Raw genomic sequence first — 13,399 nt, 5'->3', positions numbered from 1 at the left:
TCTGGCTGCCCAGGCCTGACCTAGCCATTTCAGCCTTACCACAACCCTGGGGGTGGGCAATCTTATTTTTGAGCCTTGTTCTGCTGATGAGGAAACTGAAGCTCAGGGAGAGTTGACAGGCAGGACCACAATTTGAATCTTACCCACTGGTCTGGAGTCAAGGAGATGTGGTTTTTAATCCCACTTCTGCTCTTCCTTACTGTGTGACCTTGAGCAAGTCATTGCATCTCTGTTTCCTTGGCAGGAGTGGAGAGCCAAGGACGTTGTTTTTGTTGTTAGTTGCCATCAAGTCGATTCCGACTCATGACGACCTCATATGTTACAGAGAAGAACTGCTCCATAGGGTTTTCTTGGCTGTAATCTTAACAGAAATAGATCCCCAGGCCTTTTCTCCCGCGGTACCGCTAGGTGCGTTCCAACCGCTAACCTTCGGGCAAACCGTTTGCGCCACCCAGGGACCTTAGACGGTGAGAGTTAAATCCCAGGTTGGTAGTGGGAGGCCCGGGCATAGGTACAGGCAAGGGCGCACAGGCAGAACAGAAACTTTGCGTCCCCGCCGGGAACATTTCAGCCAAGTTCCTCTTCTCTCCATCGGCCAGGCGGCTCTCTCCGACGCGCCTGGAAGGAGGGGGGTGGGAGGTAGAGGAGGATAGGGACAGCACACTAGTCCCAACTCGGGGAGGGCAAGGACCCCACCCGGAGCCTGCGGTCCGCCGGTCTGGCCCCCACTCTCCGGAACGCTCAATAACCATGAAACTAATAATACCGGGCGCCGCGGTAGTGGCGGCACCAGCGACTTTGCTTTGGTCGGAGACCAGCGTCCCGGAGGCAGGTCCGGCCTCGGAGCGGACACCCGGCTGTGCTTTTCTCATCGTCCAGCAGAGGGCGCGCAGAGGGAGGGGAGCGGGGAGAGACACGCTCCCGGTACAGACCCAGAGATATGGGAGAGCCAGCGACCAGGAGAAGCGGGGACCCAAGTGAAGACAGAGACCACGGGCCAGAGAGCCCTCACTCTCCCCAGCCCAGCTGCCTCCACCCTTTTTTTGGGTTCACGCGGAGTTTTTATAGCGTTTCTTTCGGTGAGGAGAGTTTGGGGAACCCAGCCGAGGGGCATACCCTGGACCCTCAAAGCAGGCAGTCCCTTCACCAAGCGTCCTTCTCCTCCTCATGCTCCATCTGCCTCTTGACAGAGCATGGCGGTGCCGTGACTCAGCTCTGCAGGGCGCCAGGAGCTCTGGTTTGTACATCCGCAGGTCTGGAGGGGGTGTGCAGATGCCATCTCTGATAGGGGCAGTGCCTTCTCTCTAGGGTTCCTGTGACTCAAGTCTGGGGTTTTCGCCGGAACCCCCTTTTGGAGGCTGGGTGAGCTTCTACTTGGGGAGTGCTGGGAGCCCCCTTCGGGAAGAAGTAGCCTGACCCAATGCCTGTTCTAAGGAGGGGGAGTTCCCAGCAGAGGCCTCTCAGTTCCCCCTTCCTTTTTTCTCCCTGGGGGAAGACACTGGCACCAGTGTCCTCCTCTCAGGCCACAGGCCACCCACTGGGCCAGCTGTGGGCTCCGGTGCAGACACGGGAGGCTCCATGGGGCCCCGAGTGCGACAGAAACCTGAACCCCTGAAGTTTCTCCTTTTTCTCACCACCCAAGAGGAGCAGGGTCCGCCCAGGTCCCACCTCCTCTCCCCTGAGGCCAGGTCCCTGAGCAAGTATGCACTGTGTGAAGTCCATTACACACACCCCTAAGGGCAAAGAGCTTTCAAACTGACCCTCACAGAACAGTACCACCAATATCCCCACTTAACAGATGTGGAAACTGAGGCTGAGTGAGGGTAAGTCACTTGCACAATGGCACACAGGCATCAGACAGACCTATGTTGTTATCCTGGTTGCCATTTCCTGGTTGTGTGAGCTTGAGTGAAAAGAAGGGACTTTGAATCTCTGGGCCTCAGTTTCCCCACGTGTGCAACAGGGATACCTCACCAGGCACTGGGGACGATGACATGTGGAAAAGTCCCTGGCATGGAGCCCCGAGTAAGCCACTAAAATAATGATGATTACCACTCAGACACTGTCCGCCTAGAGTCAGCATCCCAGGAGGCCAGGGTAGGAGGAGTCTCCAGGGTCTTAAAAAAGAGTGAGGCCCAGTTCCCACCCCACCCCACCCCCATCTTCATGTCTCAGACAGTGACCTGCATCAGTTTGGACTGCTGCCCCTGGTCTTGGCATTTCCTGTTGATTTCAGTTTTGTTTTCTTTCAGCTTCTTTTCGCACTCCCCTTGGGAAATATCAGGTTGTGAGTGCTGAACCCATGATACTCGCTTCCTGGGAAGGGACAGGGGACCCAGGGCTCAGAGTGCCCAGAATGGAAGTAGGGTGGCTTTGGGAGCTGTGGTGCCTGCTGGAGGGGCCCTGAAAGACCTAGGAATAGCAGGGTGACAACCTAGAGGGGCCACTTTCAGGAACTCCAGGGGTGAGAGTCCCCCGTCTGACTGTCTTAGTGTTGTCTCAAGAAGAGGGGCACCCATGGTGCAGAGCACATGGTCAAAGCCATCAGTCACACACCACCAGAGCAGGCAGACCCCAGAGCACTGTGGCAGCAGATACAGTAACTAGGGACACCAGGCAGTTGGAGGACGGAGAGCTCACCCACCTCTCAGCCAGGACACAGAGCAGCAATGAGGACACCCTGCAGGCCACAGTGCAGATCCTGGACATGGGGCAGGCAGGTGGCCAAAAGCATGGCCACAGTGTCCCAACCAGCGTCCCAGAGAGCACGGACAGTCCCACTGAGTATACACATCACAGTGTCACAATCACTGCATCCCAGGAGTGCACACTATCACAACTACTGTCCCAGGAGCACAAAGTTACCCTGTCACAGTCACAGTGTCCCAGGGGCACATGCAGTCATCCTGTCACAGTCACAGCGTCCCACGGGCACAAGCAGTCATCCTGTCACACAGTATCCCAAGGGCACACACAGTCATGCTGTCACAGTCACAGTGTCCCGGGGCACACAGTTACCCTGTCACAGTCACAGTGTCCTAGGGACATACACAGTCACCCTGTCACAATCATAGTGTCCCAGGGGCACACACAGTTACCCTGCCACAGTCACAGTACCCCAAGGGCACACACAGTCATGCTGTCACAGTCACAGTGTCCCAGGGGCACACACAGTTACCCTGCCACAGTCATAGTACCCCAAGGGCACACAGAGTCACCCTGTCACAGTCACAGTGTCCTAGGGCCACACACAGTCATGCTGTCACAATCATAGTGTCCCAGGGGCACACAAGTCACTCGTCACAGTCACACTGTCCCGGGGCACACACAGTCACCCTGTCATAGTCACAGTGTCCTAAGGGTACACAGAGTTACCACATCATAGTTACAGTGTTCTAGAAGCATACATAGTCACCCTGTCACAGTCACAGTGTCCTAGGGGCATACACAGTCATGCTGTCACAGTGACAGTGTCCCACAGGTACACACAGTCACACCGTCACAATCACAGTGTTCTGGAGGCTCATGCAGTCACTCCGTCACAATCACAGTGTCCCAGGGACACATGCAGTCACCCTGTCTCAGTCACAGTGTCCCAGGGGGCACACACAGTCACCCTGTCACAATCACATTGCTCCTGGAGCACACACTCACACTGTCACAATCAGTGTCACTGTCAAAATCGTAGGACCCCAGAAACCCAGGCACAACACCCAGCCAAGTCAAGCACAGCTAGTCGTCAAACCAACAGTCAAGCACTGGGCGGGCAGAACTCAGGTGGATCAGAGAATATACATCACCACCAGCCCAACAACCCCCCCACACACTCTTACCTCGGCAGGGGCAGGGACTCCCTCACCCTATGCTGGACAGTGCACCCCTCCACACTGTTCTCTACCGCGGGGCGGCTCTTGTCCTCAGAGGGGGCTTCAACCCAACACACAGGCCCTGACAGTGTAGCCCAAGACGCTCCCTCTGGGTTTCTGACTCCAGTGCTGCAGGGTGAGTCCGCAAATGCCCGCCACCCCACACAGTCCTCCATCCCCTACAAGGACCCTAAGACCACCCCCCCAGCCTGGAGCAGATTATGATCCTAGCAGGCGCCCCTCTAAGAGTGTCCCCAGGACACCCTCAAGCGCACTGAATCTAGCCCTCAGTGAGGTGCCACCGGGAAGATCCCTCCAAGCACTACTCAGCCTATCCGCCACCCTGCACTGCCACCAGTTGAGGATCTAGACCCCTAAAGCTGCGGTCCTCTCCCCCAACCCAGACCCTGTTGATAGCACACGTAACATGGCACCCTCTAAGTCCACCCCTGGACAGGATTCATCGGAAGCCGCCTGCACAGTGCACCGCCAAGAACTCGGTCCAGGACGCCCCCGCAATAGATCGACCCCCCCCCACCCCAGATGCCAGGCACACTGACCCCACCCGCGTCACAGCGCCCCCTGCGGTCGGCTGGGCGAGTTGCTTTCTCTCTGCGCGCTTATCCGCTCCGCTCGCGTCCACCGCCCAGGGTCTTACCGCCTGCAGCTGCCTCCGCCCGCGCCGCCGCTGCCGGTGCCGTGGAAGGACGAGGGCCAGGACATGCGGGACGTGCGCAGCCCAGGCCGGTCGCTGGTATCCACGGCGTCGGCGCGTTCTATGGGCCGGTGCAGCGGTCGTTCGGGCTCCGCGCGCTCTGCGCTGTCGGAGTAGCCGCGCTGCTGGATACGGATAGGGGTCCGCGGCTGCCGCCACAGGTGCTGGGGGGGCGGCTTCAGGGTGGCCTGGCCCTCTCGGGGCCCAGGCAGGGACAGGGACAGGCTCCTCTCCGAGGGGGCGGCCGGGGGCTCCATGGCGCTGGCCCCAACCCGCGCCCCGGGGGCCTCGGCCTCTCCAAGCTGCACCTCGCTCAGCGGCTCGCGAACCGACGCTTCCGGAGCCCAGCGGGTGCGCCCGGCCTCGGTGGGGCCATGGCGCCCCGGGGACAGACCCGGGGGCGCTGCGGGCCGATCGCCCCCGGGCCGGGCGCCGCGGCTTCCTGTCGGCACCCGCCGCTTCGTTCCTTGCCGGGCTGCGCTCTCCGTGCTCGGCGCCCCGCTCGGCGCCAACCCCGGCTCCTCCGCCGCTTCCCGCCCCTCCCCGCCCCCCGCCCGCCGCGGCTGTCAGCACCGCCCCCCTCCTCCTCCGTCCGGGCCAGTGGGGGGCAGCCACTAAGGGGGGGGGCTCTCCCCTCCCACGCAGATCCCGGTTCCCGGCGGGGAGGGGGCGCCGGAACTCTGCTCTCTTCGGAGTGCCCTGCCTCGCCGCGGCGCGCACGGGCATCAAAGAGTTAAGCGGTTAAACCGATCGGGAAGAAGACACGCGACTGGTTGCTGGTGTGTCAGTCAGTCCGTCCATCATGGCGGGGCGGAGCCCAGGGTTGGCGTGTCCTCGCTGCTACCCCTGGCCGGGGGAGGTTGTGGAGAGTGGGTACCCGTGCCAGAGGCGCAAGTGCCTGAGGCCGCCAGTGATAGTGTGCGGGAAACCTCCTGCTGATGATTCCAAGGATGGCAATGGTGTGTGTCCGGGGCGGGGTGTGCACGCACGTGGCCCCTTCTGAGGGCTGTTTTCGGTGTCGGCTGTAAGTGTGCGTGTGCACGTGGTTGGCTGCTGCGGGCTGCTGATTTCTCTGGATTTCGCTGTGTATCTGTTTGTGTGTCTGTGGGTGAAGGATGTGTGCGCACGTGTGCTGCCTGTTTAGAGAGTGTCCGCCTCTACAGGGTCTGTTCTGGTGGCCTGGGGGCTATGTGTGTGTTCCCATGCGTTTGGTGTGCTTTGTGGTCCATGCCTGTTTGCAGTCGACGATGTGCCTGCGATTCAGCCTCCATCGTCTGATTGTGGTGTCTGAGTGCGTATACGCGTGTTGGTGCCTTGGGGTGTTTCTGGGGTGTGTTCATTTGGTTCTTGAGTGGCTCCGGGAGGACACCGTGGCCACTACGCCGGCTGCCCGTCCAACGCTCTATCTTCCCTGTCTGTTTTAAAGTGTTTCTGCAGAAGGTAAACTGAGGCAGGTTCGCGGCATCTGCGGGGCGCACCTGCCTGCCCCTTTTAGGCGAGTAAACAGGCGGGCCTCCTCCCCGCGGCCCCCGTCGGCAGAGCCCCCCTTCCGGCACCTAAATCGGGAGTTGCCGTGACTCACGCTCCCGCCTCCCCCAGCGCAGCGCCGAGCGAGGAGCGAGCGAGCGGGATCTGGGCGCCCTCCTCCCCGGGCCGAGCCCCCCTGGCTGCAGGGTGGGGGGTGCAGGGGTAGCGCACGCGCCCTGGTGCCCCTCCCCCCAGGGCCGAGCTGTAATCCGCGCGAACCCGCTTCAGTGCTCGCGTTCAAGGGCAAGGCCCGCGCCGCCTCTCCCGGGCTCCTGGGAGCAGGCCGCGCTGTCTGCCACCGCCCCTCTCCCCCGGTGGTGTTCTCCTTATGAAAAACTGCCCGTCTCCAACTCCCACAGCCGCTTTTCTCCCCGCCGGAGGGGGCTCCGGGCGTGGGCGCACCCGGAGCAAAAATCAGCCCCCCCCATCAGAAACCGCCCGGTGTCGCAGAGACCAGAATTGTGCTCCCCACTTCTCACAGGGAACCCCCAAGTATGCGCTCCAAACGACTTCTGGGAGAATTTGCAAGGGCTGAGGATCTCCCCAGATCATTTGAGGGTCCTGGGCTGAGCCAAATTCTTGAGGAGAGGTGTTTGTAGCGTTGGCCAGACCTCTGGAAGGGGGGTGGGAATGCCCTGGATGGGGTGGGGGAGAGAGACAGGCCACAGCTAGGGTTGCAGAAGAATGAGGGCCAAAGGAGGCAGAGGGCCAGAGCTGGAGGTGGGGGCTGTGGCCTGAGGCAGGGACCATCAGGTGGGAAATGAGGGCAGTAAAGGCTAAAGCCTTGGGAGGGGGGTGGGAAATGGCAGGCACTTCCTCCCCCATCTGGAAATGATCCGTTGTACCAGGACCCAAGCAGAGACCCTGGGTAGATAAACAGGGGTGTGGAGGGGGGTGGGCGGATGGAGAAAGGAAAGGCCGCAGGGAGCAGTGGCCTGGGGAGAGCAGTGGCGTAGGGACAGGTCAGCAGCCAGGGGCAGCTCAGCTGTCTGCCTTTAAGACTTATCCTTGGGCCAAGAGGGGTGTGGGGGTGTCCTTGGAGGACCCCAGATGAGAAATAGCAAGAAAGTGAAGGCCGAAGCTGGGCTCAAAGACCCTCCCAGGTCACCCCAACAGAAAAAAAAATGCCCTCCAGGCCTCCAGGATCCCACTATCCCCTCTGAGAAATGGAAGAAACGGAATTCTTCCAGCCGGAAAACGCGGGCTCACAGCGCACTGGTCAGAAGCCCAGTCCCCAGCCTGTGCCAGCTCCATCAATGAGGGGGCATTGCTGGTGGCAGGAGGCCTGAACGCCCTTTCCTCAATCCCGCCCCTCGCTGACTCAGGCAGCTGCAAAATGGAAGAAGGGGTTCCTAGAGGCTGCAAGAGGCGCCTTTGGGGAGGAGTGCTATAGCCCGACGATCCAGGCTTCTGGAAGTCTGGAGCTCTGGGAGGGCTTGTGACTGGACCAAGCCTAGGTCGCCCTGTTCCTTCTCCTTTTCCCCTTGCCCAGCCAGGTTCCCCTCACGCCTACCTTTCGGCCTCTGCCCTGGTGATGGAAATCCGAGGCGGGATCAGCAGCGGCAGCGTGGTGGGCCGTGGCGGCTGAGAGACCCCATGGTCGGAGGGCTCAGTCTGAGCCCAGCCCAGGCCAGGACCGGACGAAAGACGGCGGCGGGGGCGGCGGAGGTCGGCCCCCAGCATGTTGGAGCGGCCGGGCTCGGGGTTCTCCCGCAGCCTCTGAGGAGGAACAAGGGTGGGATGGGGGCGCGGCCTACCTGGACAGCTCCGAGCCCCAACCCCCAGAACGTCCCCACCCAGCCATCTGAGGGCATGGCTGATGGGGAGGGGATAGGCCCTCTGTGCCCGTCTCACATCTAAGCTACTCGCTGAGCCCTCCTACCAAAGGTCCCCTCCACTCCTCACGTCTGAGGAGTACTTTCTCAGCCATAATTCTTGTGGGTCTCCCTCTCCCTGGGGCTCTGGGTCCTCAAGTCAGTGCACTCTGTCCCTCACGTCAGAGGCCCCTCTAACACCTCGCTTTTTAGGATCTTTTTCCACTCTCCAGAAGGCTCCCTCTTGGCCTCCATGCCCAGCGCCCTTCTCCCCACAATCCTCTCCCCAACTGGGAAGCCCCTTGCTCTATGCTCCTGGTCTGCGAGCTCATAGTGCGGGCAGCAAGAGAAGAACGGAATCAAGGATGTAAACGGAGATACGTGGGGACGAGACAGCCTCACGGCTTCGAGGCAGTGACGCCACGCTCAAGAAAGCGCGATCACCAGAGGGCGTCCTTCTCCCCTGGGACCCGTGCCCCGCCCCCTCCGGACCCCGCCCCTCGCACCTCGTCCCCCGTCCCGGCCACCGACAGAACACTGCGACTCCTCTTCATCCCGCCAACCTAGAGCGCCGTGCGGATGCAGGGGCCATGGCAGCCCGGGCCAGCGCCTCCTGCAGGACCAAACCGAAGGCATCCACCATTAGCGCCCCGTGGCTCCCCCTGTTGGCGGGGCCTGGAACCCGCTACCGCCCTGGAGCTGATTGCCTCTCTCTGGGCGTGACGTCAGCATGCGGTTGACGCACTGCCTGGCGGTGACGTCCCCCGCCCGTTACCAGGGCTACGGCTGACGCACGGCTGGGCTCCGGACAGCGTCAATGCCCGGCTTCGCCGCTGGGGGGCCGGGAGCCTCCGAGCCCGGGTTGCCCCAGCCCCCACCCGTCTTCCCGCGGGGGTTTCCCCGGCTCGGGGATCCCGCAGAGAAGACCAGGAGCTCCCGGAGGCGGCCGCGTGTGGCGCATGGTCCGAGCTGGGGGCCGTAGGAAGCGTCTCCTCCGAGCTGTTGGGCTTTTATGCCTAAACCCGAAATAACTCCGATGTGCGGGGGCCGGGCGCAGAGAGACGGCGGCATGGGCACAGATGGGGGACGCGCAAGCAGAGGCGCGCGGAGACAGACAGGGACGCGTGGAAATAGAAACAGACAGACAGGGACACAGACGCAGCTCGAGATGATGGATGCGCGCTGCTGCAGCAGTTGCAAGTCTAAAAGCTTGGGGTAGGGGAGGCTGGCCCACTCACTTCTGCGCCCAGGCGCTGCAGATTATTGCTGTGTGGCAATGGGTCAGTGGCTTCAACTCTGTGAACCTGTTTCTCTTCTGTGAACTAAAATGATGATCTCTACGGGGTCCGTGTGAGAATGCAATGAGATCATATCTGAAATCTCACAGAATAGTGTCTAGCACTCAGTACCAGAAAAACCACGGCTGTGGAGATGATTCCGAGGCATAGAGAGACCCTATAGAACGGAGTAGAACTGCCCCATAGGGGTTCCAAAGCCGTAATCTTTGAATTATGGTGTTGGTGAAGAATATTGAATATGCCATGGACTGCCAAAAGAATGGACAAATCCGTCCTGGAAGAAGTACAGCCAGAATGCTCCTTAGAAGCAAGGATGGTGAGACTACCATGGGCTTAAACAAAAGGATTGTGAGGATGCCAGAGAAGTGGGCAGTGTTTAGTTCTGTTGTACACAGGGTTGCTATGAGTTGGAACCAGCTCGATGGCACCTAACAGCAACAATCATCACGAATGTAGACTGCCACATTTTTCTCCCTGGGAGTGGGTTCAAATCGCCAACCTTTCAGTTAGCAGACAAGTGCTCTAACCTTACCCTGTTCTATATTTCCACGGCACTTAACACCTCATAACGTGCTATGTAGTTTATTTATTGCATTTATTGCCTGCCTCTCCCCACACTGCAATATCAACAGCAGGAGGGTGGGGCAATTCTACTTTATTCATTACCGTATCCCCAGTGCCCAGAACAGTGCCTGGAACACAGTAGATGCTCAATAAGTATTTGTTCAATGTCTGGTTATTATTGTGAGGATTCAATAGCATGGTATCTATAAAGTTCCTAGCAGGCCTACCATGGACTAGGTGCTTTGCCCCCTACTTTTTTGTTTTTTCTTGCTCTATTGCACTGGTTAGCACTTCAGTTCAACATCAACTAGTAGAAGTGAATGTGTACATCATCTCCTGACTTAACGCTGTGCACTCAGTGGACCCTGGACAGCCACCTGTTGAACAAATGGATAAATATAAAAAGATAACTTAAAGGTCACCTCCAATTTCTTGCCCCCAAGTGAGCCAGTCCATGTTCTGGGCTCCCACTGCCACCTGTTCTGCCATTAAAGCACTTGTCACTCTGAGTTGTAATTGCCTGTGTTTCCCAGCAGACTGGGTACTCTCTGAGGTCAAGTCCCTCTCCACCCTGGTCAGGACCTAGCACACATAGTCTCAACAAATGCTGAATGAATAAATGAAGGAATGAATGAGGCAGACACAAAGAGGCACCGAGTGTCACCTTGGGCAAATCACCCAGCCTCTCTGGGCCTGTTTCCTCATCTGTAAAATAGGGATGATATTAGTATCTACCCAATGGGGCTGTTGTGACAATGAAGAAGCCATGCATGTAAAGTTCTGAGCACAGTGCCTGGCTCATAGTAGGTGCTCACAAAATGGTAACTACTATCCTAATAATAATTATTATTGTTTTTGATTCATGTGGAGCTATAGACAGACACAAGAGATAGCAACGTATTAACAGAAATCTTACTTCTTCCCACCCTCCGCCTCTCATTTTCCTCCAGCCCCACTAGCCTCCTAACAGTTAGTTCCTCAGACACTCTAAGCATATTCCCACCTCAGGGCCTTTGCCCTTGTTGTTCCCTTCAGATGGGAAACAAGCCTCAGAAATCCTGTGTTCTCCTACTCCTCTGGTCCCCTTCATACTGCATGTTTTGTTTTAGACGGATAACAGTCTAACAAGATATGCAACATATTATTGTTATTGTCTCTTCTTTGATTAGGACACAAAGCAGGGATGATGGTCTGTTTTGTTCCCTGATGGGTTCCAAGGCCTAGAACACTGCTGACATGCAATAGGTGGTACCCTCACCTCCTTCAGGTCTCTGTTCAAAGTCACTTCCTTCCAGAGGCCTTCTCTGAGGTAGACCCCTCCCACCCCTCAGCTCGATTTTTCTTCTCAGCTCTTGTTTCCATGATGTGCAACCTGTGCAGGCACCCAGGCCCCAGCCCCACATTTTCATCTTGCCCGGACCCTGCAAATTCTGTCGCCAGTTCTGGCTGTTTGCCCCAGTGCCTGGAACAGCACGTGGTAGACACTCAAGGATTTGTGGAATGAAGGAAGGCATGGAGGAGTGGATGTCCAGGGGAGGCTCACAGGCTGGAGACAGCAGCAGAGACGCACACCCCACCGCCACTGGACACATATGGACATCTGCAGACATCAGCTCAATATAAGCCCGTGAGTGGGAGGCAGGGTGAACTGGCCTGATGCCCCAGGCGGGGGGCGCCTCTAAGCCTGCCTCCCTCCCCGGGCAGCAGGCCAGCTGGGGCGGGGGTTCAGATGGCAGAGGAGACAGCGCTGGGCAGCTTGGGCCTGTCACCTGGCAGCCCCACAGCCCTCAGAAGGAGACAGGGATGGGTGGCCACACAAGAGAGAAAGTAGTGAGGATGAAGTCCCTAAGTATCCCCTGATCATTCAGGCCTGTAGAGGGACAGTAACTATCCAAGGTCCATGCCTGGAGCTGGAGCAGGGCTGGGAAGGACTATCAGGGGCCCCAGACACGTGTGCTCATGTGCGGCTTTGGACATGGCCACTTGTGTATACCCGGACAGACAGAACTTTCTAAGATTGCGTTGTGTAGCGTGCACACATGACAGGTTGACATCTGGGGGTGGCAGGGAAAGAAGCATGTGGACACAGCAGGAAGCAGCATTTCACAGGGGTCAGAAATGCAGGTTCTGGGCTCAAATCCCTGCTCAGGCCCTTACTTAGGCTGTTGGTTTGGACCTGTGTATGGTATTAGTGTCATTAGGTTTGTCTGGGTTTGAGTGCACAGGTTGCATGCGTGCATGAGGTTGTGTTTGAAGAGTAATTTAATCCCTCCAAGAGATCTTCCTGGATATCCCACTTGAAATGTCACAGGCCCCCTATTCCATCACGGTCCTAATAACAATTTGTTATGTATTTATTTGTTTATATTGTTTCTTTTCTGTTTCCTCTATTAAATGTCAGCTCCATGGGCAGGGAGTTTGGTTCCCCAGCACCTGGCATATAATGTTTTTGTTCTTAGGTGGTGTCAAGTCGGTCCCGACTCAGAGCGACCCTATAGGACAGAGTAGAACTCCCCCATATGGTTTTCAAGGAGTGGTTGGTGGATTTGAACTGCCCACCTTTTGGTTAGCAGCCGAGCTCTTACCCGCTACACTACCAGGGCTCCTGGCATATAATAGGTGCTCAATAAATACTTGTTGAATTAAAGAAGGCAGGGCTGTGTCTGTGTGGGTGTGGGGGGAGTGGTGGGCGCTGGCTGGGTATCACAGGAGCCAGGAGTGCCCTGTGCTCAATTCTGCTCTCTACCCCCTTTCTGTCCTAGCTGTTCACAACCATTCATTTATTGTTGCTAGCTGTCTTTGAGTCTGCCCTGACTCATTGGGACCCCATGCACAACAGGACAAAACACTGCCTGGTCCTGTGCCATCACCATGGTCACTTTCTGATTGGATCATTGTGATCCATAGGGTTTTCATTGGCTGATTTTCAGAAGTAGATTGCCTGGCCTTTCTTCCTAGTCCATCTTAGTCCGGAAGCACCTCCGCTGAAACCTGTTCAGCATCATAGCAACACACAAGCCTCCACTGACAGACGGGTGATGGCTGCACATGAGGTGCATTGGCTGGGAATCGAACCCGGTCTCTCACACGGAAGGTGAGAATTCTACCACTGAACCACCAATGCCCCATCTGCCCTGCTGTGTCACCTATGTCTTTCCCCTTCTCTGGGGCTCAGTGACTCAATCGTCTCATCTGTAAAATGGTGGCCGGGTGGAGGTTGGATTGTTTCATGATAAGCTCCCTTCCTGATCTAAAATGCTATGAACCTAATTTCCCCTTTAATTTGCTGAACATTTATTGAGCACCTACTGTGTGTCAGGCACTCTTCTGGCCCTGGCCCTACCCTCCTGTAGCTCAAAGAGAATGAGGAAGACATGAGCCAGAAATCTCATTTAATCTTGAGTGCGCCCTCCCCCAGTCCCTCTCCTCACCTGCTGGAATTCTAGTCTTCACAGTGTGGAATCACCTTGGGTATTTCTCTGTTTACACACTGATCTTGCTCCCTCATCAGCCTGGAAAGTCAGCAAAGCAGGGACCCCTAGGTGCTGTTTATTACTGCAGCCCCACGCCTTTGCCAAAGGGCCTGGCGTACAGTAGGCACTTGGGGGAATAGGT

General features: G+C 57.5%; 1 protein-coding gene across 3 annotated transcripts in view; it reads right to left on the bottom strand.

The window, feature by feature from the left end:
* The window catches only part of PDE4A (phosphodiesterase 4A), a 35,626-nt gene extending 27,820 nt beyond the window's left edge, over positions 1-7,806 (bottom strand). Inside the window, exons 1-2 of one of the 3 annotated variants that reach the window (XM_064280635.1) lie at positions 1,117-2,137; positions 144-618 (exon numbers count right to left, since the gene is read on the bottom strand). Coding sequence is in view for 2 of the 3 variants with exons in the window: in XM_064280638.1 (XP_064136708.1) it covers positions 4,525-4,838 (314 nt within the window). In the remaining variant the exon portion in view is untranslated. Of the gene's footprint in view, positions 1-143; positions 619-1,116; positions 2,138-4,524; positions 4,854-7,621 lie in introns of those variants that run through there. The other 2 variants (XM_064280637.1, XM_064280638.1) reach the window with 2 other exon arrangements.
* Positions 7,807-13,399: the final 5,593 nt, after the last annotated feature.

This window comes from Loxodonta africana, chromosome 3 (genome assembly GCF_030014295.1).
Source record: "Loxodonta africana isolate mLoxAfr1 chromosome 3, mLoxAfr1.hap2, whole genome shotgun sequence".
NCBI classification, from domain to species: Eukaryota; Metazoa; Chordata; class Mammalia; order Proboscidea; family Elephantidae; genus Loxodonta; species Loxodonta africana.
This window is presented reverse-complemented; position numbering and strand designations above follow the sequence as displayed.